The 21,698-nt window shown below is 45.4% G+C and overlaps 2 protein-coding genes across 3 annotated transcripts in view; one reads left to right on the forward strand and one right to left on the reverse strand.

Moving 5' to 3' along the window:
• The window catches only part of hdlbpa (high density lipoprotein binding protein a), a 37,984-nt gene extending 34,404 nt beyond the window's left edge, over positions 1-3,580 (reverse strand). The window contains exons 1-3 of the mRNA XM_069899076.1: positions 3,502-3,580; positions 756-871; positions 237-294 (exon numbers count right to left, since the gene is read on the reverse strand). Coding sequence (XP_069755177.1) covers positions 237-294; positions 756-871; positions 3,502-3,580 — 253 coding nt within the window. The remainder of the gene's footprint in view (positions 1-236; positions 295-755; positions 872-3,501) is intronic.
• Positions 3,581-6,232: 2,652 nt separating this feature from the next.
• The window catches only part of LOC138742272 (septin-2), a 77,607-nt gene continuing 62,141 nt past the window's right edge, over positions 6,233-21,698 (forward strand). Inside the window, exons 1-2 of one of the 2 annotated variants that reach the window (XM_069896419.1) lie at positions 6,233-6,525; positions 8,465-8,509. In XM_069896419.1, coding sequence (XP_069752520.1) covers positions 8,483-8,509 — 27 coding nt within the window. In that variant the 5' untranslated portion in view covers positions 6,233-6,525; positions 8,465-8,482. The remainder of the gene's footprint in view (positions 6,526-8,464; positions 8,510-21,698) is intronic. The other variant, XM_069896420.1, reaches the window with a different exon arrangement.

Raw genomic sequence — 21,698 nt, forward strand, 5'->3', positions numbered from 1 at the left:
TGCATGGAAAATATTTGTTTGTAAATGTGACCTAACAACGAGACCTCAATATTCCCTTTTAAGATATATTTTATAATATTATTAACTTATTCCATAATAATAAAAACATTTTTAATGGAATTTAATTCCATTTTTACCCAAGCGGTGCAGTCAATTTGATTATGAAATCGCAACAAGAACAAAGTTACATATATTGACTGCCCAATAATAAAATGTAAAATTACAAAGTGCCAAACCATCATTCCTTTCAGATTCTTGAAGATGAACTTTATTTAAACGGGGGTGCTTTTCATGCTACATGTAAGATGATATAAGCCACACATGTCAAACTTTGGCCCGCGATATAATTATATTTGGCCCGCAAGATCATTTCAAAAATGTATTAGAGGTGGCCCGCCCAGCAGCGAGAGCCGATGCTGTTTTTTGGTAATTTCACCCCCACCATCCTCCCCCTTCATTGCACATCCTTCCCCACCCCCTAACTATCCCCTCCCCCCTAAAACCACCCTCCTTAAAAGATGGCCAGAATATTCTCAAAAAGGAATCCAGAATGGAAAAGTTCCACAAACCTGCTGGGAATCCTAACAACACCCGGGCATCAGATCCACGGGACGCGGAGGGAGCAAGAGTGTTGCAGGTTGACCGTGCAAACTTTGAGAACGGGGAAAACAAAATTGTTACACGAGAAGTCTGTCGATGTCATCAGCCGGCAAGCCAGTTGGAAGGCTCCCCGCACGACCAGTCACTTCTCCCACCTGTCGAGCGGTGCGGCGGATGGGCGAGCGCCTGTGATTTCCTGTCGGCGCGATGGACATGGCAGGCAGCGCACGGCCCCGCTGTTCCGCAAAGGCTGATCGGCAGCGCGCTGGGCCTGAGTGGGTGGATAAGCAGGGGTGGGCAGAGGGCGTAGGTGAGGAGTAATGGGCAGGGGAAGTTATGGTGGTGCGAGGGGCAGTTAGAGGGAGGGATGAGTAGAAGGAGGGGTGGATAGGGAAGAGGTAAAAGGGGAGGGGCAGGGCGAGTAGGGGAGGGGTGATTAGAGGGTGAGAGACGGGTAGAGGGAGGAACAGGTTGAGGGGAGAGGCAGTAGAGGGGCATGTATAGGATGGGGTGGGAAGAGGCAGAGCGAGTGGAATGAGGGTTGAGTAGAGGTTGGGTAAAGGACTGGTCAGGTAGAGGGATGGTGGGTCAAGGGTGAATAGAGGCCTAGAGCCTGAGGAGTGAGCAGGAAATGCTGAGAAATGGACACAGCCTGTGAATGCTGACTACATCTCCACAGGGACCAGATATGTTTCCCTCAGGTCAAGCAAAGGGTGAACTTGAGCTACCTACTCCTGACCTGTAACATTATCCTCCTAAAGTTATATCCTAAAGTTTAACATTACATATGTTGAAAGAAGAGAAAACTTGCAGATGTTGTTGAAAATTTTCAATAAATATTTAGTTCGGCCCTCGACTTAGTCCAAGTTTTTAATTTTGGCCCTCCGTGAATTTCAGTTTGACACCCCTGATATAAGCGAGTCAAAAAAATGATTTAGGAATGAAGATTGGTACAGAGTGAAAAAGATTAAAAAACTAAATTTTTGAAATAATTTTCAAGTTTTTACTTGTTGCCTTCTATCTAGTGAGAAGGATTCTGTGAGGAGACTCATAGGTTATCTTTTACCATTTATATAGCTGTAAAGAGCATAATTTCAAATTATAAGTTTGCACTGAAAAGAAAGATCAATTGGAACTGAGCCTGTGGTACTTACCCCATGTCTGGAGTGTGGTGGGTTCTTCAGTATGTGGACGTCCCTGTCCTAGACAGGTCGATGTTGATGTAATCTATAGATGGAAGGGCTATGTATCCAAGTTAGGGACATGCCAAGCCTCTTATCCTTCAAAGAAAGTAGAGGCCTCGGTGGGCTTTCTTGACCATCATGTCAATGAGCTTGCCCCATGTCAGGTCATTGGAGATGTTTCTTCCTAAGATCTTAAAACTATTTTTTGTCTTCAGTGTCATTAACATGGATATGGGTGTGGATTCTGTGCCCTTTCATGAAGTAATTGATCATCTCCTTCTCCTTCTCTTGCATTGAGTGAGATGTTACCTTGCACTAGACTTTCAATTGGTTTCTGTGTTCTGTCTCATTATTTGATATCTGGCCTACTAGTGTGGTGTCATCAGTTAATTTGAAGAAGGAGCAAGTATAAAAGGGAACTGAGTATAAGTAAGGCAACATGGTTAGCAAAGCAGTTAGTGCAACGCTGTTACGGCGCAAGCTATCGGGACCGGGGTTTGAATCTTGTGCTGTGTGTCAGGAGTTTGTACATTTTCCCAGTGTCTGCATGGGTTTCCTTCCACCCTTCAAAACGTACAAGGGGTTGTAGATCACTTGGATGTAATTGGGTGGCACGGGCTCATGGGCCAAAAGGGCCTGTTAGCATACTGTATGTCTGAATTTAAATTTAAATTCTTGAAGTGTACTGGTGTTGAGTATGATCATAGAGAAGAAGCTGTTGATAATATTTACTGATTGCAGGCTGATTGACATGAAGTTGAGTATCCATTTTGCAGGGAAGGGGAAGGGTTTTAGGGTGCATGTGTGCCCACATATGCCTAGGTACTGAATAAGTTTGCAAGGGACTATGGTGTTGAAGCTATTGTCCAGTAAAGATGACTTTGGTGTCTTGGAACTGACTGGAGAGCTAGTGTGCCTTGTATCTGCATCGACAGTGGACAGACTAAAGTGTCTTCAAGCTGGCTGGGATCATTGAATTGATGTGAGCATACCAGGTTCTTAAAATGTTTCATGGTGGTGGATATCAAAGCCACCAGCTGATGGCCATTTAGGCCCATGTTATTCTTTTCTTTGGTATGAATATGATGGTGGCTCTTTTAAAGTAAGAGTGAATTGTGCCCTTTTGTAGGGAGAGATTAAAGATTAAAGATATCGGCGAATATCTTCACCAGGTTATTTTCACAGGCTTTGAAAACATTTGAGACTCCATCTGGGTTAGTTGCTTGATTCAGGTTCGCCTTCTGGAAGGCTGCCCTGCCTTCAGCAGAAGTGACTTCAAGTTAGACATCATGTCATAGTTAACTTGGATGCCATCTCCCTGTTTGAGCAGAGAACTTGTTGGGATCAAACAAGAATGTTTGCAATACAGAAAAGTGCTGGAGAAACAGGCACAGCATCCAGAGGAATTAAAAGATAACCAGTGTTTCAGGGCCTGGGCTCTTGGGCAGGAGTTTATTACTTATTCCAGTGGTTTGTTATTTATTCCTACTTATTCCTCATGAAGGGCCCAGGCCTAAGGCTTGAAATGTTGGTTTCCTTTTACTTCCTATGGTTGCTGCATAACCTGCTGAGTTTCTCCAGCACTTTTATGCATTTAACTCATTGGTGAGTGTTGTACAGGTATCCTTGGGGGACAGTGTGTACCGAATTTAGGATTTTTACAGATTTCGGAAAGCCCACCCGAATTGTGCTGCCATATCCAACCCCACCCCCTTACAGTCGCTCGGGCCGCCGGTCCCCACTTGCCGGATTTTAGATGTCCGGATAAAGGATCGTATGCCTGTACTATTGCACATATGCTTTTCAGCTGTTCTTTGCACTTAATTCCCAATCAATTTTAAGTGAAAGATTCTAATATTTCCTGAGATACTATTTTGCTTAACTGCAAATTAATGTATGCTATAATATTGCCGCTTTATGTTAGCTGTACATGACTAATTTGTCTAAAATCTACAGTTTATGCAACACGAGTATATATTATCCGGTGGGGGGGGGGGGGGGGAGTGTGCCATATGATGACGTGCGACTAGACCTGGAATCCCTTCTCTCTCTGTAAAAGTTTAAAAAAAAAGTTAAGGTTGGATATTAAAAGAAAATAAAAGTAAAGCTGCTCTGTTAAGCAGGTAAATGTTAAGTTTATAATAATTAATGTTGGGTTTGTGGCGGCGCGCCATTAGGCAGGCGAACCGGCTCCGCATGTCACACACGCGGCGGGGCAGCCGGCCAAAATGGCGCCGTCGGTTTCTTCCCGTCCTCTGGACCAGGCTCAGAAGCCTGCACTCTGTGGCCCACATGACGTCCAGCCAGGTCTGGGCTGGGAGAATAAGAACAGCCAGGCAGACCTCAATAAATCAGCTTTGCTCACTGAACTCAACCCCTTTGGTTGTGGAGTTATTCAGTAAGCAGAGTTGCCGTCGCTACAGGTTGTTCTTTCAGTCCAAAAGGAGCAAACCCTTATTAAAAAGCTTTGTATGATTTTTTTTTCTGAATTTGTTTTGAAGAAGCATTTCATTTTTCATATAATTACAAATAAATGTTCTGAAGATTCTAGTAATCCTCTAGATTCTTGCGATCTATTCAGAATAATCATAGTTGGAAAATTACTGCTGATAGGCATATAAACTACAGTCACGTGAAACCTGTTACCAAAGTCGGTAGGCTTTGTGTTTTTAAAAAAAACTGATTGAGGGTGTTGGGGGAATTGAAGCTTATGGTTGAGATTTTGCATCAGAAGTGAGGGCTAAGGTGTGACTTACCTGTGGGTATTGGGTGCTATGATATTGGAAGCTCCCCAGTTAACACTTTTTTTCTGACTTAAGTCTCTTCTCTTTGGCGTGGCTTCGCGGACGAAGATTTATGGAGGGGGTAAAAAGTCCACGTCAGCTGCAGGCTCGTTTGTGGCTGACAAGTCTGATGCGGGACAGGCAGACACGATTGCAGCGGTTGCAGGGGAAAATTGGTTGGTTGGGGTTGGGTGTTGGGTTTTTCCTCCTTTGCCTTTTGTCAGTGAGGTAGGCTCTGCGGTCTTCTTCAAAGGAGGTTGCTGCCCGCCAAACTGTGAGGCGCCAAGATGCACGGTTTGAGGCGTTATCAGCCCACTGGCGGTGGTCAATGTGGCAGGCACCAAGAGATTTCTTTAGGCAGTCCTTGTACCTTTTCTTTGGTGCACCTCTGTCACGGCGGCCAGTGGAGAGCTCGCCATATAACACGATCTTGGGAAGGCGATGGTCCTCCATTCTGGAGACGTGACCCATCCAGCGCAGCTGGATCTTCAGCAGCGTGGACCTGATGCTGTCGACCTCTGCCATCTCGAGTACTTCGATGTTAGGGATGTAAGCGCTCCAATGGATGTTGAGGATGGAGCGGAGACAACGCTGGTGGAAGCGTTCTAGGAGCCGTAGGTGGTGCCGGTAGAGGACCCATGATTCGGAGCCGAACAGGAGTGTGGGTATCACAACGGCTCTGTATACGCTTATCTTTGTGAGGTTTTTCAGTTGGTTGTTTTTCCAGACTCTTTAGTGTAGTCTTCCAAAGGCGCTATTTGCCTTGGCGAGTCTGTTGTCTATCTCATTGTCGATCCTTGCATCTGATGAAATGGTGCAGCCGAGATAGGTAAACTGGTTGACCGTTTTGAGTTTTGTGTGCCCGATGGAGATGTGGGGGGGCTGGTAATCATGGTGGGGAGCTGGCTGATGGAGGACCTCAGTTTTCTTCAGGCTGACTTCCAGGCCAAACATTTTGGCAGTTTCCGCAAAGTAGGACGTCAAGCGCTGAAGAGCTGGCTCTGAATGGGCAACTAAAGCGGCATCGTCTGCAAAGAGTAGTTCACGGACAAGTTTCTCTTGTGTCTTGGTGTGAGCTTGCAGGCGCCTCAGATTGAAGAGACTGCCATCCGTGCGGTACCGGATGTAAACAGCGTCTTCATTGTTGGGGTCTTTCATGGCTTGGTTCAGCATCATGCTGAAGAAGATTGAAAAGAGGGTTGGTGCCAGAACACAGCCTTGCTTCACGCCATTGTTAATGGAGAAGGGTTCAGAGAGCTCATTGCTGTATCTGACCCGACCTTGTTGGTTTTCGTGCAGTTGGATAATCATGTTGAGGAACTTTGGGGGACATCCGATGCGCTCTAGTATTTGCCAAAGCCCTTTCCTGCTCACGGTGTCGAAGGCTTTGGTGAGGTCAACAAAGGTGATGTAGAGTCCTTTGTTTTGTTCTCTGCATTTTTCTTGGAGCTGTCTGAGGGCAAAGACCATGTCAGTAGTTCCTCTGTTTGCGCGAAAGCCGCACTGTGAGTCTGGGAGAATATTCTCGGTGACACTAGGTATTATTCTATTTAGTAGAATCCTAGCGAAGATTTTGCCTGCAATGGAGAGCAACGTGATTCCCCTGTAGTTTGAGCAGTCTGATTTCTCGCCTTTGTTCTCGAAGGATTTCTCGAAGGGTAGACGGCGGCGGCCCCGATACGGGCAGGAGCAAGGGGGAGACGGCGGCCCCGGCCTCGGTCGAGTGAGGCAGGCGGAGGCCCCGGTCCGGACAGGGAGTGGGAGGCGGCGGCCCCAGTCCGGGCACAGGGAGAGCAGCAGCGGCCCCGGCCCCGGTCCGGGCGAAGGGTAGACGGCGGCGGCCCTGATACGGGCAGGAGCAAGGGGGAGACGGCGGCCCCGGCCTCGGTCGAGTGGGGCAGGCGGAGGCCCCGATCCGGGCAGAGAGTGGGAGGCGGCGGCCCCAATCCAGGCACAGGGTGAGCTGACTTAAGTACTTAAAACTTAAGTACTCAAGTTGATGCTGCATCAAAATCTTTATTTTAAGTCCCATTTATGTTCAGCATATTGCACTTTTGTATTTTTCTTTTGGTTTTCAAAATTTTTATTGTGTAGCGTTTTTGTTTGGAGTTATAGCCAAGGATTTGTGCTTTTAACAAACCTTCAAACCATGAACTTTTAAGATCTTCTAAGTAATTAGGATTTTCAATTTGTCCAATAGTGCTGCCTCATTCCCCTCATCGCCTCAACACAATTTCACAAGACTGAGTTTTGTATTGAAGTTCAGTTCAGTTGATGGCAATTTGACTTTGCTAAACTCGTACAATGGCCAAATACATGAATACAGGCAAACTATTTGGGTTGATCATCTTTCAATATAAAATTGGATACCTTTGCCTATTTGGGAAGAATGGTCTGAGGATTTTTCTTCTGGTGTTCCATAATAGAGCAGGATGTTAGTAACATTACTGCAACTGCCAACCTCCGTTCATAGACAATAGAAATTGATGCATGACCAATATTACTTGTGATCAGAATAACCAAAAGTGGAAATTAATTTTGAAGTTGTATATACTGTGTCAGCATTCAGTATAAAACTTAAGTGCATTCACAGTAGGAATGTATCATATCTGGATATCTCAGACTGAGGGAACACCAACAGCTCAGGTAGTCAGATAATAGAAGCTAATTTCAGAGGTGAATTCTGGGATGTTGTGCTGTTCATTTGTCTGTGGTTACTTTTGTAAACTAACCATAGATTGTTTTTGGTTTATTACCTTGCTTGTCCAAAAGAATTGTGCACAGATGGGTTATTTGTGCATATTCAATTACATGGAAGCCAGAAGAATAGTTGTCTGTTAAGGAAGCTCAATTTTTAATGCTCCATATTTCCTCTGAATTAGAAGGAGCTATTTCAGCCTATTGAGTCTCAGAAAACTTCCATTCTCCAACTAATTCTCCCTGGAATCTGTTCTGCTGAAGCTTCCATCAATGCCTTCCAGGCTCTGCCATTTACCTACACATCACAGGCAATTTATGGTGACCAAATAATGTACCAACCCTTGAGATGTGGGAGGAAATTGGAGCACCCGGAGGATAGCTGAATGCAAGCTATATGTGGTGATGAAGAATGAATGAAATCCTATTGATTTCAGTAAACTGGATGGATGGTCTTGTGTGCTCTTTAAATTTTCAGTTGTCAAATACAAGAATTAATAGATAAAGCATTGTGTAAAGACTAGAACTGTATGATTCATAAAATGCTTTTTCATCAGAATTGTATAGGAAATTCATTCATACTTTCTCTGAGGCGAATATGGACAAGGGCTCACCAAATTATTTCAGCGTGGTTATACTTTAAAATGTCATCAAATGTCAAATACTTTGTCAGCTCATTTCACAGCCAACTATTCATCCTGTTGATTGTTGGAGGTATTGAAGGCAGAACATTTTTATTTCACAGTTGGGAATTTTTCAGTGACTCTTGTAGCAAAGAAATGGGCCCTTTTGGCCCACCTCATCCATATTGATTGTGATGCTTTGAACAATAAAAGCATTTGTCTGCTTAAGCCTAATCCCTTCATACCTTTCCAATTAGAATACTTGTTCAACTGCTTTTTTTAATGTCGTTGAATCGACCTTTTACCTCTAGCAGCTTGTTCCAGTAACCACCGCTCTGTAAGGGGAAAATCTTGTCCCTCGCCTGTGGAGTATATCAATAGAGGGAGGCTTGTTCTATCATATGGGTAGGTTAAGTGGGTAATTTCATGAATTGAGTTGTATCTTATCCACACTTTTTTTGTAAAATTGAATTGCTTACAGTAATTAAATTGTCCTTTTTGATTATGAGGGGGATCAATATTGTTTATTATTTGCTCTTTTTTGGCTTGTATTTTCAGTGTATTTTTATTTTTTCAGGTGAAAATTGTTTGTACCATGTCACAGTCTTCAGACAAGTTTAAGGTAAGCGTGTTTAATCAATATACTATTCATTTTTATAACTGGCTAATTGGTGTATTGATGGTCTTCTGTGAAGATGGTTTTTAATAGTCATAAGTGATTAAAGCAAGCATGACTCCGCTTGTTTGATGGTTGCTTTATTTTTTGGCTGCTTTATTTCTGATGGGCAGTATGTGGGGGGCAGATGGCTCTTGAAGATAGAATATGTGTAACTGACTGAGAAGTGTTCAACTTTACGAAGAGTTCAAATTGGGAGAACAAGAAATGAAATGATTCCTTCAAAGGAAAGTCTGGACGGGATGCCAATGGTAAGGTAGAGGGTGAGTCATTGAGTAGATGGTTTTGGGGACGGAACCAATGCAAGGTGGAAAGACGGTCTTTGGAGAATAATCATGGTGCAGTCATGAATCTGCAACGGCAGTCGAAGGCTTTATTTTGGAAATTTGGAATGTTTAGAGGAAATTGAAATTTATCAAGAGAGTTTGTCAATGTCTCAATATAAGGGTTTTGAAAGAGGTGGTTCTGTGGAGCTGGGTAATATATCTTGAATCCAATCAATTTAGTGATTTGAAGATTGTATACAGAACCCCATCCTCCCCAATGCTACTCGTGTTTCCTTTGGGCCTCAAGCTGTGAAACTAGCCTTGATGCAGTGCATTAGGCTTTCAGGCAACAATTTCTTCCTCTAACAAAATTCAGCCTTGTTTGCTGTTTATATTGTGTGTACATTTAAGCTGCAGCAGCGGCCCCGGTCCGGGCGAAGGGTAGACGGCGGCGGCCCCGGTCCGGGCAGGAGCAAGGGGGAGACGGCGGCCCCAGTCCGGGCACAGGGAGAGCAGCAGCGGCCCCGGCCCCGGTCCGGGCGAAGGGTAGACGGCGGCGGCCCCGATACGGGCAGGAGCAAGGGGGAGGCGGCGGCCCCAGTCCGGGCACAGGGAGAGCAGCGGCGGCCCCGGCCCCGGTCCGGGCGAAGGGTAGACGGCGGCGGCCCCGATACGGGCAGGAGCAAGGGGGAGGCGGCGGCCCCAGTCCGGGCACAGGGAGAGCAGCGGCGGCCCCGGCCCCGGTCCGGGCGAAGGGTAGACGGCGGCGGCCCCGATACGGGCAGGAGCAAGGGGGAGACGGCGGCCCCGGCCTCGGTCGAGTGAGGCAGACGGAGGCCCCGGTCCGGGCAGGGAGTGGGAGGCGGTGGCCCCAGTCCAGGCACAGGGTGAACTGCGGCGGCCTCGGCCCCCGGTCCGGGCAGTATGGACCGACCTAGGAGGGGAGGCAGGCCCCTCCAGCCCGGGTAAGAAACCTGCATAGGAGAAGGCCACTCCGATATAAAACCTACGACCCAAGGACCTCGCTGCCACGTCCCAGCTTGCTTGGCCACGGCACACGAACCATGGGTGTAAAGGGTGGGGCCAGTACTGCGCGCACTGCACTCCACCTAAAAGCTCCTTTGCGCAGGCCCGAGGACAGGTCCACGTCCTCCCCCTCCACGTCCTCCCCCTCCACGTCCTCCCCCTCCACGTCCTCCCCCTCCACGTCCTCCCCCTCCACGTCCTCCCCCTCCACGTCCTCCCCCTCCACGTCCTCCCCCTCCACGTCCTCCCCCTCCACGTCCTCCCCCTCCACGTCCTCCCCCTCCACGTCCTCCCCCTCCACGTCCTCCCCCTCCACGTCCTCCCCCTCCACGTCCTCCCCCTCCACGTCCTCCCCCTCCACGTCCTCCCCCTCCACGTCCTCCCCCTCCACGTCCTCCCCCTCCACGTCCTCCCCCTCCACGTCCTCCCCCCTCCACGTCCTCCCCCTCCACGTCCTCCCCCTCCACGTCCTCCCCCTCCACGTCCTCCCCCTCCACGTCCTCCCCCTCCACGTCCTCCCCCTCCACGTCCTCCCCCTCCACGTCCTCCCCCTCAAAAGATGCTCACAAACTCAAGCTAGCATGCTGGAACATCAGAACCATGCTAGATAAGACTGACAGCCATCGACCTGAACGTCGGTCTGCCCTCATTGCACATGAACTCCTCAGACTTGACATCGACATAGCCGCTCTCAGTGAAGTCCGCCTGGCAGATGTAGGCAGCCTCCAAGAACGCGGCGCGGGCTACACACTCTACTGGCCTGGCAAGCCTTCGGATGAACGACGCCTATCTGGTGTAGGCTTCATGGTCAAGAGCTTCATTGCCTCCAAACTCGAAAACCTTCCGACAGGCCTCTCGGACCGAATCATGTCCATGCGACTCCCACTTCAAAACAAGCGTCACATCACCCTCATCAGTGTCTATGCTCCAACCCTCCAGGCGGAACCAGCAGAAAAGAACAAGTTCTACACCGACCTGCGCAACCTCATCCAACGTACCCCTACAGCCGACAAGGTTGTCATCCTGGGCGACTTCAACGCTCGTGTCGGCAAAGACTCAGAAACCTGGCCAGGAATCCTGGGCAAGCATGGCGTCGGCAAGTGCAACGACAATGGGCGCCTCCTGTTGGAGCTCTGTGCAGAACAGCGGTTTGTCATTACAAACACCCTTTTTCAGCAGAGGGACAGCCTTAAGACCACCTGGATGCATCCCCGATCCAAACACTGGCACCTCCTGGACTACATCCTGGTGCGAGAAAGTGACAAACAAGATGTGCTCCACACCAGGGTCATGCCTAGCGCGGAATGCCACACTGACCACCGGCTGGTTCGCTGCAAGCTCAACCTTCACTTCAAGCCAAAGCCCAGGAACAATAAAGCCCCCAGAAAGAGGTTCAATGTTTGAAAACTGCAGTCAGACGAAGCGAGAGGAAACTTCCAGGCAAACCTCAAAGCAAAGCTCGACGTTGCAACCCGCCTCACGGACCCGTCCCCTGAAACCCTCTGGGATCAGTTGAAGACTACCATACTGCAATCCACTGAAGAGGTACTGGGCTTCTCCTCCAGGAAAAACAAGGACTGGTTTGACGAAAACAGCCAGGAAATCCAGGAGCTGCTGGCAAAGAAGCGAGCTGCCCACCAGGCTCACCTTACAAAGCCGTCCTGTCCAGAGAAGAAACAAGCCTTCCGTCGCGCATGCAGCCATCTTCAGCGCAAACTCCGGGAGATCCAAAATGAGTGGTGGACTAGCCTCGCCAAACGAACACAGCTCAGCGCGGACATTGGCGACTTCAGGGGTTTCTACGAGGCTCTAAAGGCTGTGTACGGCCCCTCACCCCAAGTCCAAAGCCCGCTGCGCAGCTCAGACGGCAAAGTCCTCCTCAGCGACAAGATCTCCATCCTCAACCGATGGTCAGAACACTTCCAATCTCTTTTCAGTACCAACCGCTCAGTCCAAGATTCCGCCCTGCTCCAGCTCCCTCAACAGCCCCTAAGGCTAGAGCTGGATGAGGTTCCCACCCTGGATGAGACATATAAGGCAATCGAACAACTGAAAAGTGGCAAAGCAGCAGGTATGGATGGAATCCCCCCAGAAGTCTGGAAGGCTGGCGGCAAAACTCTGCATGCCAAACTGCATGAGTTTTTCAAGCTTTGTTGGGACCAAGGTAAACTGCCTCAGGATCTTCGTGATGCCACCATCATCACCCTGTACAAAAACAAAGGCGAGAAATCAGACTGCTCAAACTACAGGGGAATCACTTTGCTCTCCATTGCAGGCAAAATCTTCGCTAGGATTCTACTAAATAGAATAATACCTAGTGTCGCTGAGAATATTCTCCCAGAATCACAGTGCGGCTTTCGCGCAAACAGAGGAACCACTGACATGGTCTTTGCCCTCAGACAGCTCCAAGAAAAGTGTAGAGAACAAAACAAAGGACTCTACATCACCTTTGTTGACCTCACCAAAGCCTTCGACACCGTGAGCAGGAAAGGGCTTTGGCAAATACTAGAGCGCATCGGATGTCCCCCAAAGTTCCTCAACATGATTATCCAACTGCACGAAAACCAACAAGGTCGGGTCAGATACAGCAATGAGCTCTCTGAACCCTTCTCCATTAACAATGGCGTGAAGCAAGGCTGTGTTCTCGCACCAACCCTCTTTTCAATCTTCTTCAGCATGATGCTGAACCAAGCCATGAAAGACCCCAACAATGAAGACGCTGTTTACATCCGGTACCGCACGGATGGCAGTCTCTTCAATCTGAGGCGCCTGCAAGCTCACACCAAGACACAAGAGAAACTTGTCCGTGAAATACTCTTTGCAGATGATGCCGCTTTAGTTGCCCATTCAGAGCCAGCTCTTCAGCGCTTGACGTCCTGCTTTGCGGAAACTGCCAAAATGTTTGGCCTGGAAGTCAGCTTGAAGAAAACTGAGGTCCTCCATCAGCCAGCTCCCCACCATGACTACCAGCCCCCCCACATCTCCATCGGGCACACAAAACTCAAAACGGTCAACCAGTTTACCTATCTCGGCTGCACCATTTCATCAGATGCAAGGATCGACAATGAGATAGACAACAGACTCGCCAAGGCAAATAGCGCCTTTGGAAGACTACACAAAAGAGTCTGGAAAAACAACCAACTGAAAAACCTCACAAAGATAAGCGTATACAGAGCCGTTGTCATACCCACACTCCTGTTCGGCTCCGAATCATGGGTCCTCTACCGGCACCACCTACGGCTCCTAGAACGCTTCCACCAGCGTTGTCTCCGCTCCATCCTCAACATCCATTGGAGCGCTCACACCCCTAACGTCGAGGTACTCGAGATGGCAGAGGTCGACAGCATCGAGTCCACGCTGCTGAAGATCCAGCTGCGCTGGATGGGTCACGTCTCCAGAATGGAGGACCATCGCCTTCCCAAGATCGTATTATATGGCGAGCTCTCCACTGGCCACCGTGACAGAGGTGCACCAAAGAAAAGGTACAAGGACTGCCTAAAGAAATCTCTTGGTGCCTGCCACATTGACCACCGCCAGTGGGCTGATAACGCCTCAAACCGTGCATCTTGGCGCCTCACAGTTTGGCGGGCAGCAGCCTCCTTTGAAGAAGACCGCAGAGCCCACCTCACTGACAAAAGGCAAAGGAGGAAAAACCCAACACCCAACCCCAACCAACCAATTTTCCCTTGCAACCGCTGCAATCGTGTCTGCCTGTCCCGCATCGGACTGGTCAGCCACAAACGAGCCTGCAGCTGACGTGGACTTTTTACCCCCTCCATAAATCTTCGTCCGCGAAGCCAAGCCAAAGAAGACAGAAAAATAGGGATGAACTCTTTGGGTTGGGCAAAAAAAATCATTTTGGTGTTCTTTGAACAGATGAAAGTGGGACTATGAAGATAATGTAGCGCCTACTGTATGGTGGTGCAGTGAAGAGAAAGGGAACACATCTGCACCGAGCTGAGTGAATCAGTAACTGACCGTTTATTCAAGTAGACCGTACTACAAAAGCAATACTGCAAAACCCCAACCTGCCACACTGGCTCAAGGGAGTGATGTCAGCGCACAGTCTCAGGAGTGGCACTCGCTCCCTGCAGCTCTTTAACCCTGGGGCTTCTCCTCAGTGAGGAGGCAGACCCTGTGCCATTGTGTGTAGGCTGTATACAGTGATGATTCGGCCCCTTGTGTACGGGGCCAGACCGGACTGCTGCAATTGCAAACAATTTTCAGTCTTTTTTTTAGAGTCTTTAGGAGGGTAGGTACGTTGCTGCAACTGAGGAGCAACGTGCCATCAAAGTGGGCCCGTTTCAAACGGTCCATAGTGAACATGTCCTGTCTACCCCCAACGTTTAGAGTAAAAACCACCTCATTCCTTTTAAGCACTTTAAAAGGTCTATCATAAGGGTATTGTAAAGGGTTCCTCTTGACTAATACGAAATCTGCAGGTTTCAAATCTTCTGGGACGAAGCAGGGTGGCGTGGCATGTGTGGTAGTAGGAAGTGGGCGTGGGTGGACTGTGCTGACCCTTAAATGCTGCAGGACGTTCATGGTATTGGGTTGAGGTTTTGTGGAGCTGAAATGGAGGTCACCTGGAATGGCGAATAGCATCCTGTAAACTATTTCAGCCGACGAGGTGGGGGGGGGGGGGGGGGCTTTCTATGGGTGCTGTGCAGATACTGAGCAGAATCCATGGGAGTTCATCCATCCAGTTCGGGCCCTGGAGTTGAGCTTTCAGAAAGCACTCCACCAGTCCCTTCGCTTGGGGGTGGTAGGTAGTTGGTGCGGTGTAACTGGCTACAACAGAATTTTGATAGTGTTGACCACAAGGAGGAGGTGAACTGGGCTCCTCAGTTGGAGGTAATATGTGAGGGGACACCGAAATGAGCGACCCACTACACGTCTCTGTATCATAGGCTGACGTAGGAACTGCCTCTGACCAGTGATTGAAACGGTTGACCACAGTTAACAGGTACCTCATCCCTTGGCTGGTTGACAGTGGTCCTACGATGTCCATGTGAATAGATGGAATCTGTTTCCCGTAGGTGGGAAGGATTGTAACGATGCCTTGGTGTGTTGATGGATTTTGGTACACTGACATTGTACACAGGACTTTGCCCAGAGAGAGACTTCACGGCATAGTCTGTCCCATACAAAGCGATCTTAGGCGAGGTGGACCATTGATCTGATGGAGGGGTGCGAAGGTTCATGCACTTGGTTGAACAACTGGCATCTCCAAACAATGGGAAGGATGGGCCTCAGGTGGCCAGTGGACATGTTGCAAAGGAGTAGTGGTCCTCCTGGTTCTGGGACGAACTCCGGTATTTGCAGTCCTATGATGGCTGTATGGTAGGCCTACGTGTCTACATCCTTGGCTTGGTCCCTGGCGAGTTGGGCCATGTCAATACCATCCGTAACCTCGGAAATTGTTCTGCGTGAGAGTGTCTGCTATACATTGGATCCCCCTGTGATGTGTTGGATGTCTGTAGTAAATTCCAAGATATAGGAAAGGTGGCGTTGCTGTCTGGCCAACTATGGGTCCAAGATCTTCCCCAGTGCTTGCACCAGTTGTTTGTGGTCTGTGTATGCCGTGAATACCTGACCTTCTAAGATGTACCTAAAATGGCAAATGGCCAGGTACAGAGCCAGCTGCTCCCGATCACAAGTGCTGGACTTAAGTTTGGGTGTCCTCAGGTGCTTGCTGAAAAAAGCAAGTGGCTTCCATTGTTGATCGACCCACTGCTGCAGTACTGTGCTGACCACTCTCTTAGAGGTGTCTGTCATCAGTGATAAGGGAGGGGTCTGGGTCTGGTTGGGCCAAAAAGATGGCTTCAGTTCATGCTGTTTTGGTTGCGTTGAAGGCTTGGAGTGCTTCAGTTGCCCAGGTGAGAGTCTTCTCGCCCCTTTTGATGCGGTTGAATAGTGGTTGCAAGATGGCTGCTGCTTCTGGGAGGAAATGATGGTAGAAGTTCACCATCCCTATAAATTCCTGCAGTCCCTTGAGAGAGGTTGGTTTGGGAAAACTGTAGATGGTCTCTACCTTGTCAGGCAGTGGCGTGGCTCCCGTGCTGGTGATACGATGTCTCAGGAAATCGATGGTGTCCAGGCCAAACTGGCATTTAACTGGGTTGATGGTTAACCCTTGAACCTGAAGCTTGGCGAAGAGCTGCTGAAGGTGTTCCTTGTGTGTTCCTGCTTGGGGGCTGGTGATGAGAATATCATCTAGATAGAGGAATATTCCCTCCAGGTCCTGAGTCACCATATCCATAAGGAGTTGGAACATCTGGGCTGCATTTTTTGTGGCCAAAAAGCATTCACACAAATTTGTAAAGTCTGAACCGGGTGATGATGGCAGTCTTTAGGATGTTATCGGGATGCACTGGAATCTGATGATATCCTTTAACCAAATCGGTTTTAGAGAAGATCTGAGTGTCCCGTGAGTCAAGCAGCAAAATCTTGCACATGTGGTTTTGGATACCTGCCTTGCCCTGTTGCATCACTTAACTGCCAGTAGTCTCCACACGGGCGCCACCCTTCAGAGATTTTGGGGACCATATGTAGGGGGGAGGCCCAAAGACTGTTTGAGTGGTGGATGATACCCAACTTCTCCATGGTTGCAAACTCAGTTTTGGCCAGGAGGAGCTTGTCCTGGGGAAGTTGTCTTGCCCTTGCATAAACTGGTGGTCTCAATGAAGTGCTGCACACCCTCTGCAGGTTCTGTGTCATGGAAATTCAGGGCTAGCGAGGAGTCACATGATGGAGTAGTGGCCGGACGGTGAACTCCAGCCCTCTCCAGAAAAGTCGGGAAAAACAAGAGAAAATACAAAGGCACAGAAATAAAAGTTAAAGAAAAGTGAGTATAAAGGTGGAAAGAAGATGGCGACAAAAAAAGAAAAATCAAAATCAATGGTAAGAAGAGAGGAAGAGAAGACAACGGAGGAAGAAAGAGAAGGCCTTACCTGTCCGAAGAGGCCCGCTGTGGAGAGAGAAGCCCGCTTCCTCAGGTCGGTAGAAAAAGAACTACAACAATGGCTCGCTGAGACGAGTAAAAGTGCGCAACCGCGCATGAAAAAAAACACACCGACGGGAGGGGGGACCAGCTGGGGAGTCGATCTCCACAGCCGGCAACGACAGCTGCAGAACACCTGCAGCAAGAAGAGACCACAGAAAACAATGAAAACAAGAAAGAAGAGAAGGAAAGGGCAACAAAGAAACAACAAATGGCCAACCCAGAGGAAGAAGAAGAGGAAGAATACAGTGAAATAGATGAAGGGAAAGGCAAGGTAAATGATATACTTTCTCTTGTTAGAGGATACATGGAGTCATTTAAAGAATGGCAAACACAGGAATTCAATGATTTAAGAAGAAGAATAAACAACACAGAAGAGAAAGTGAATAAAATAGATATGACCTTAACAGAAATGGGGAAAAAAATGGACAAGATGGAAGAACGGGCAGTAGCAGCAGAAATGGAGGTAGAAGACTTAAAAAAGAAATTGGAGAAATCTAATAAAAAAACTAAAGAGACACAAGAACTACTAGCTCAAAAAATAGATGTAATGGAAAATTATAACAGAAGAAATAACATAAAGATAGTGGGCCTTAAGGAAGATGAAGAAGGCAAGAATATGAGGGAGTTTATAAAAGAGTGGATCCCTAAGACCCTAGGATGTCCAGAACTACAGCAAGAAATGGAAATAGAAAGGGCACATAGAGCATTGGCCTCTAAACCACAACCACAACTAAAACCAAGATCTATTGTAGTAAAATTCCTAAGATATACTACAAGAGAGAAGGTTCTGGAGAAGACAATGGAAAAAGTAAGAGAGGGCAACAAACCACTGGAGTATAAAGGGCAAAAAATCTTCATTTATCCAGATAAGTTTTGAACTCCTAAAGAAGAGAAAAGAGTTCAATACAGCAAAGGCGATTTTATGGAAGAAAGGGTATAAATTTATACTGAAGCATCTGCGGTATTGAAAATAATTATTCCAGGACAACAAAACAGACTATTCTCGGATCCAGAAGAAGCACGAAAATTTGCAGAACAATTACAAAAATAGACTGAGGGAGGAAGACGGGTAATGAGAGTAAAAATGATCACGATTGATATGTATGTGGGTAAAGACAAAAATAGACTGAGGGATGAAGACGGGTAATGAGAGTAAAAATGACCACGATTGATATGTATGCGGGTAAAGAGGTATAAGAGTGAATAGAGACAATGTGCATACGTGAAGGTATCTGTAATTAGAGGAAAATATAGATAGTATAGACAAGAATTAATAAGGGAAGGTAATGGAATAGAGAGAATAAGGAGGGAATTAAAAGAGTGACCTTTGTGACATATGAAAAGTGAAATCTTTTCTGGGGGGGGCTGGGTGGGGGAAAATAGCGGTCACTGCAAAATCAGTTGACGCTTGCGAGTGGATTCGCAAATCCAAATGGAGAGGGGAGATGTGGTTGTCCGACAAGGGATAAAGGACAACTCAGGAGGGGAAGGGGAGATTGGGGATAAAGAAGATAGAAATAGGAAAATAAGGAAAATGTTGGATGTTGTAGGAATGTTGTCTTGTAAAGAGTTGAAAATAAGAAAACAGAAATGGAAAAGGAGGAAAGGTAATGATGGAAAAACGGAAAGAGAAGATAAACAAAATATAAAATGGCTACGCTGAACTATATGACTTTAAATATTAATGGAATACATAACCAAATTAAAAGGAAGAAACTACTAAATTTACTGAAAAAGGAAAAAATAGATATAGCATTTGTCCAAGAAACACACTTAACTGAATTGGAGCACAAGAAATTAAAGAGAGATTGGGTAGGACATGTAACAGCAGCATCGTATAATTCAAAAGCAAGAGGAGTGGCTATATTAATTAGCAAAAATGTGCCATTTAAAATAGAAGAGGAAATAATAGATCCAGCAGGGAGATATGTTATGATAAAATGTCAGATATATTCGGAGCTTTGGAATCTACTTAATATATATTCACCTAACGAAGAAGACCAAAAGTTTATGCAAGATATCTTTTTGAAGGTAGCTAATACGCAAGGGAACATACTAATAGGAGGGGATTTCAATCTGAATTTGGATCCAAATATGGATAAAACGGGGAAAAAAATTAACAGGAAGAACAAAGTAACCAAATTTATAATTAAATCAATGCAAGAAATGAAACTTGTGGATATATGGAGGAAACAAAACCCAAAAGAAAAGGAATACTCATACTACTCGACTAGACATAAAACATACTCAAGAATAGACCTATTTTTGTTATCAGCTAGTATGCAGGATAGAGTAAGAAAAACAGAATATAAAGCGAGAATGCTATCGGACCATTCACCCTTAATACTGACAGTAAAGCTAGAGGACATCCCTCCAAGAATGTATAGATGGAGATTAAACCCCATGCTACTTAAAAGACAGGATTTTGGAGAATTTATTGAAAAACAATTAAAAATGTATTTTGAAGTACATACAGAATCAGTGGAAGATAAGTTTATACTATGGGACGCAATGAAAGCATTCATTAGAGGGCAAATAATAAGTTATGTAACCAAGATGAAGAAGGACTATAATCAGGAAACAGAGCAGTTGGAAAGGGAAATAGTAAACATAGAAAAAAAATTAGCAATGAAGGAAGATACAACTAAAAGAAGAGAATTGGCGGATAAAAAAAATAAAATATGAAACATTACAAACATATAAGGTAGAGAAGAATATAATGAAGACAAAACAGAAATGTTATGAACTAGGTGAAAAAACACACAAAATCTTAGCATGGCAGCTTAAGACAGAGCAAACTAAGAAAATGATATTGGCAACAAGGAAAAAAGACAAACAAATTACATATAATCCAAAAGAAATTAAGGAAAACTTCAGAGAATTCTATGAACAATTATACCGAACTGAAAACGAAAGGAAAGAAGGGAAAATAGATGAATTTTTGACTAAAATGGAACTACCAAAACTACAAATAGAGGAACAAAATAAATTAACAGAACCATTTGGAACAGTAGAAATATAAGAGATAATAAAAAAATTACCAAATAATAAAACACCAGGAGAGGATGGATTCCCAATAGAATTCTATAAAACATTTAAAGATTTATTAATTCCTCCCCTCCTGGAAGTAATCAACCAGATTGATAAAACACAAAGCTTACCAGATTCATGTAAAACAGCAATAATTACAGTAATACTAAAGCAAGGGAAAGATCCACTCGCACCAGCGTCATATAGACCAATATCATTACTTAACACAGAATATAAGATAATAGCTAAACTATTAGCCAACAGATTAGCAGAACAGGTACCGAAAATGGTAAATTTAGACCAAACTGGATTTATCAAAAAAAGACGCACAACAGACAATATTTGTAAATTTATTAACTTAATTCATGCAGTAGAAGGAAATAAAGCACCTACAGTAGCAGTTGCTTTAGACGCAGAGAAGGCCTTCGACAGAGTAGAATGGAATTATTTGTTCAAAGTATTGCAAAAATTCAGTTTACCGGAGAAGTATATTAATTGGATTAAAGCATTATATAAGGGACCGTTAGCGAAAGTGACAGTAAATGGACATGTATCAAAGCAATTTAACTTAAGCAGGTCAACGCGGCAGGGATGCCCACTATCACCGTTATTGTTTGCGCTAGCTATAGAACCACTAGCAGAATTGATAAGAATAGATAATAATATAAAAGGAATAAAAATAAAAGACAGGGAATATAAAATCAGTCTATTTGCGGATGATGTGATAGTGTACTTAACAGAACCAGAACTATCAATAAAATAATTATATAAGAAATTGAAGGAATATGGAGAAGTGACGGGATACAAGATAAACGTAAATAAAAGTGAAGCAATGCCTATGAATAACGCGGATTTCTCAAAATTTAAGAAGGAATCCCCATTCAGATGGCAAATGCAGGCAATAAGATACCTAGGTGTACAAATAAACAAAAATCTAGGCCAATTATATAAACTCAATTACAATCCACTAATGAAAAAATTACAGGACGATTTAGAGCATTGGAAAGAGCTACCACTAACACTGATAGGAAGGATAAACTGTATTAAAATGAACATTTTTCCAAGGATACTATACTTATTTCAGGCATTGCCAATACAACTGACAGAAAAATTCTTCAAAGAGTTAAAGAAAATAATAAGGAAATTTTTATGGAGAGGGGGGAAACCGAGGATAGCACTAGATAAATTAACAGAATGGTATAAACAAGGAGGCTTACAATTGCCAAACTTCAAAAATTATTATAGAGCCGCACAATTAAGATACCTATCAGATTTTTATCAAACAAGGGAAAAACCAGACTGGACGAGATTAGAATTAGATAAAATAGGGGAAAAGATACCTGAACACATATTATATAAATGGGACGAAAAATTGGTACAACATAGAACTTCTCCAGTATTACATCATCTCCTCAATATTTGGAAGAAGATTCATGTAGAAAGAAATAAAACAAATTATCAATTACCAAAACTAATATTGACGCAAAATAAGCTACTCCCTTTTACAATAGACAACCTTTCCTTTAGAAAATGGGGAAAAAAAGGGATTAAAAGAATAGAAAATTGTTTTTCAGGAAGTAGATTCTTATCCTTTGAACAAATGAGAGATAAGTACAATATAACTGGAGATACAGCGCTGGCATATTACCAACTGAGATCCTACTTGAAAGAGAAATTAGGAAACAATTTGAGTTTACCAGAGGGAAGTAACCTTGAATATGTGATTACAGATACAATGTTAATCAAAAGATTTATAACAAATATGTATATTAAACTGCAAGAAAAGGAGAATGAGGAAACAAATGGT

This window comes from Narcine bancroftii, chromosome 9 (assembly GCF_036971445.1).
Source record: "Narcine bancroftii isolate sNarBan1 chromosome 9, sNarBan1.hap1, whole genome shotgun sequence".
Taxonomy (NCBI): Eukaryota; Metazoa; Chordata; class Chondrichthyes; order Torpediniformes; family Narcinidae; genus Narcine; species Narcine bancroftii.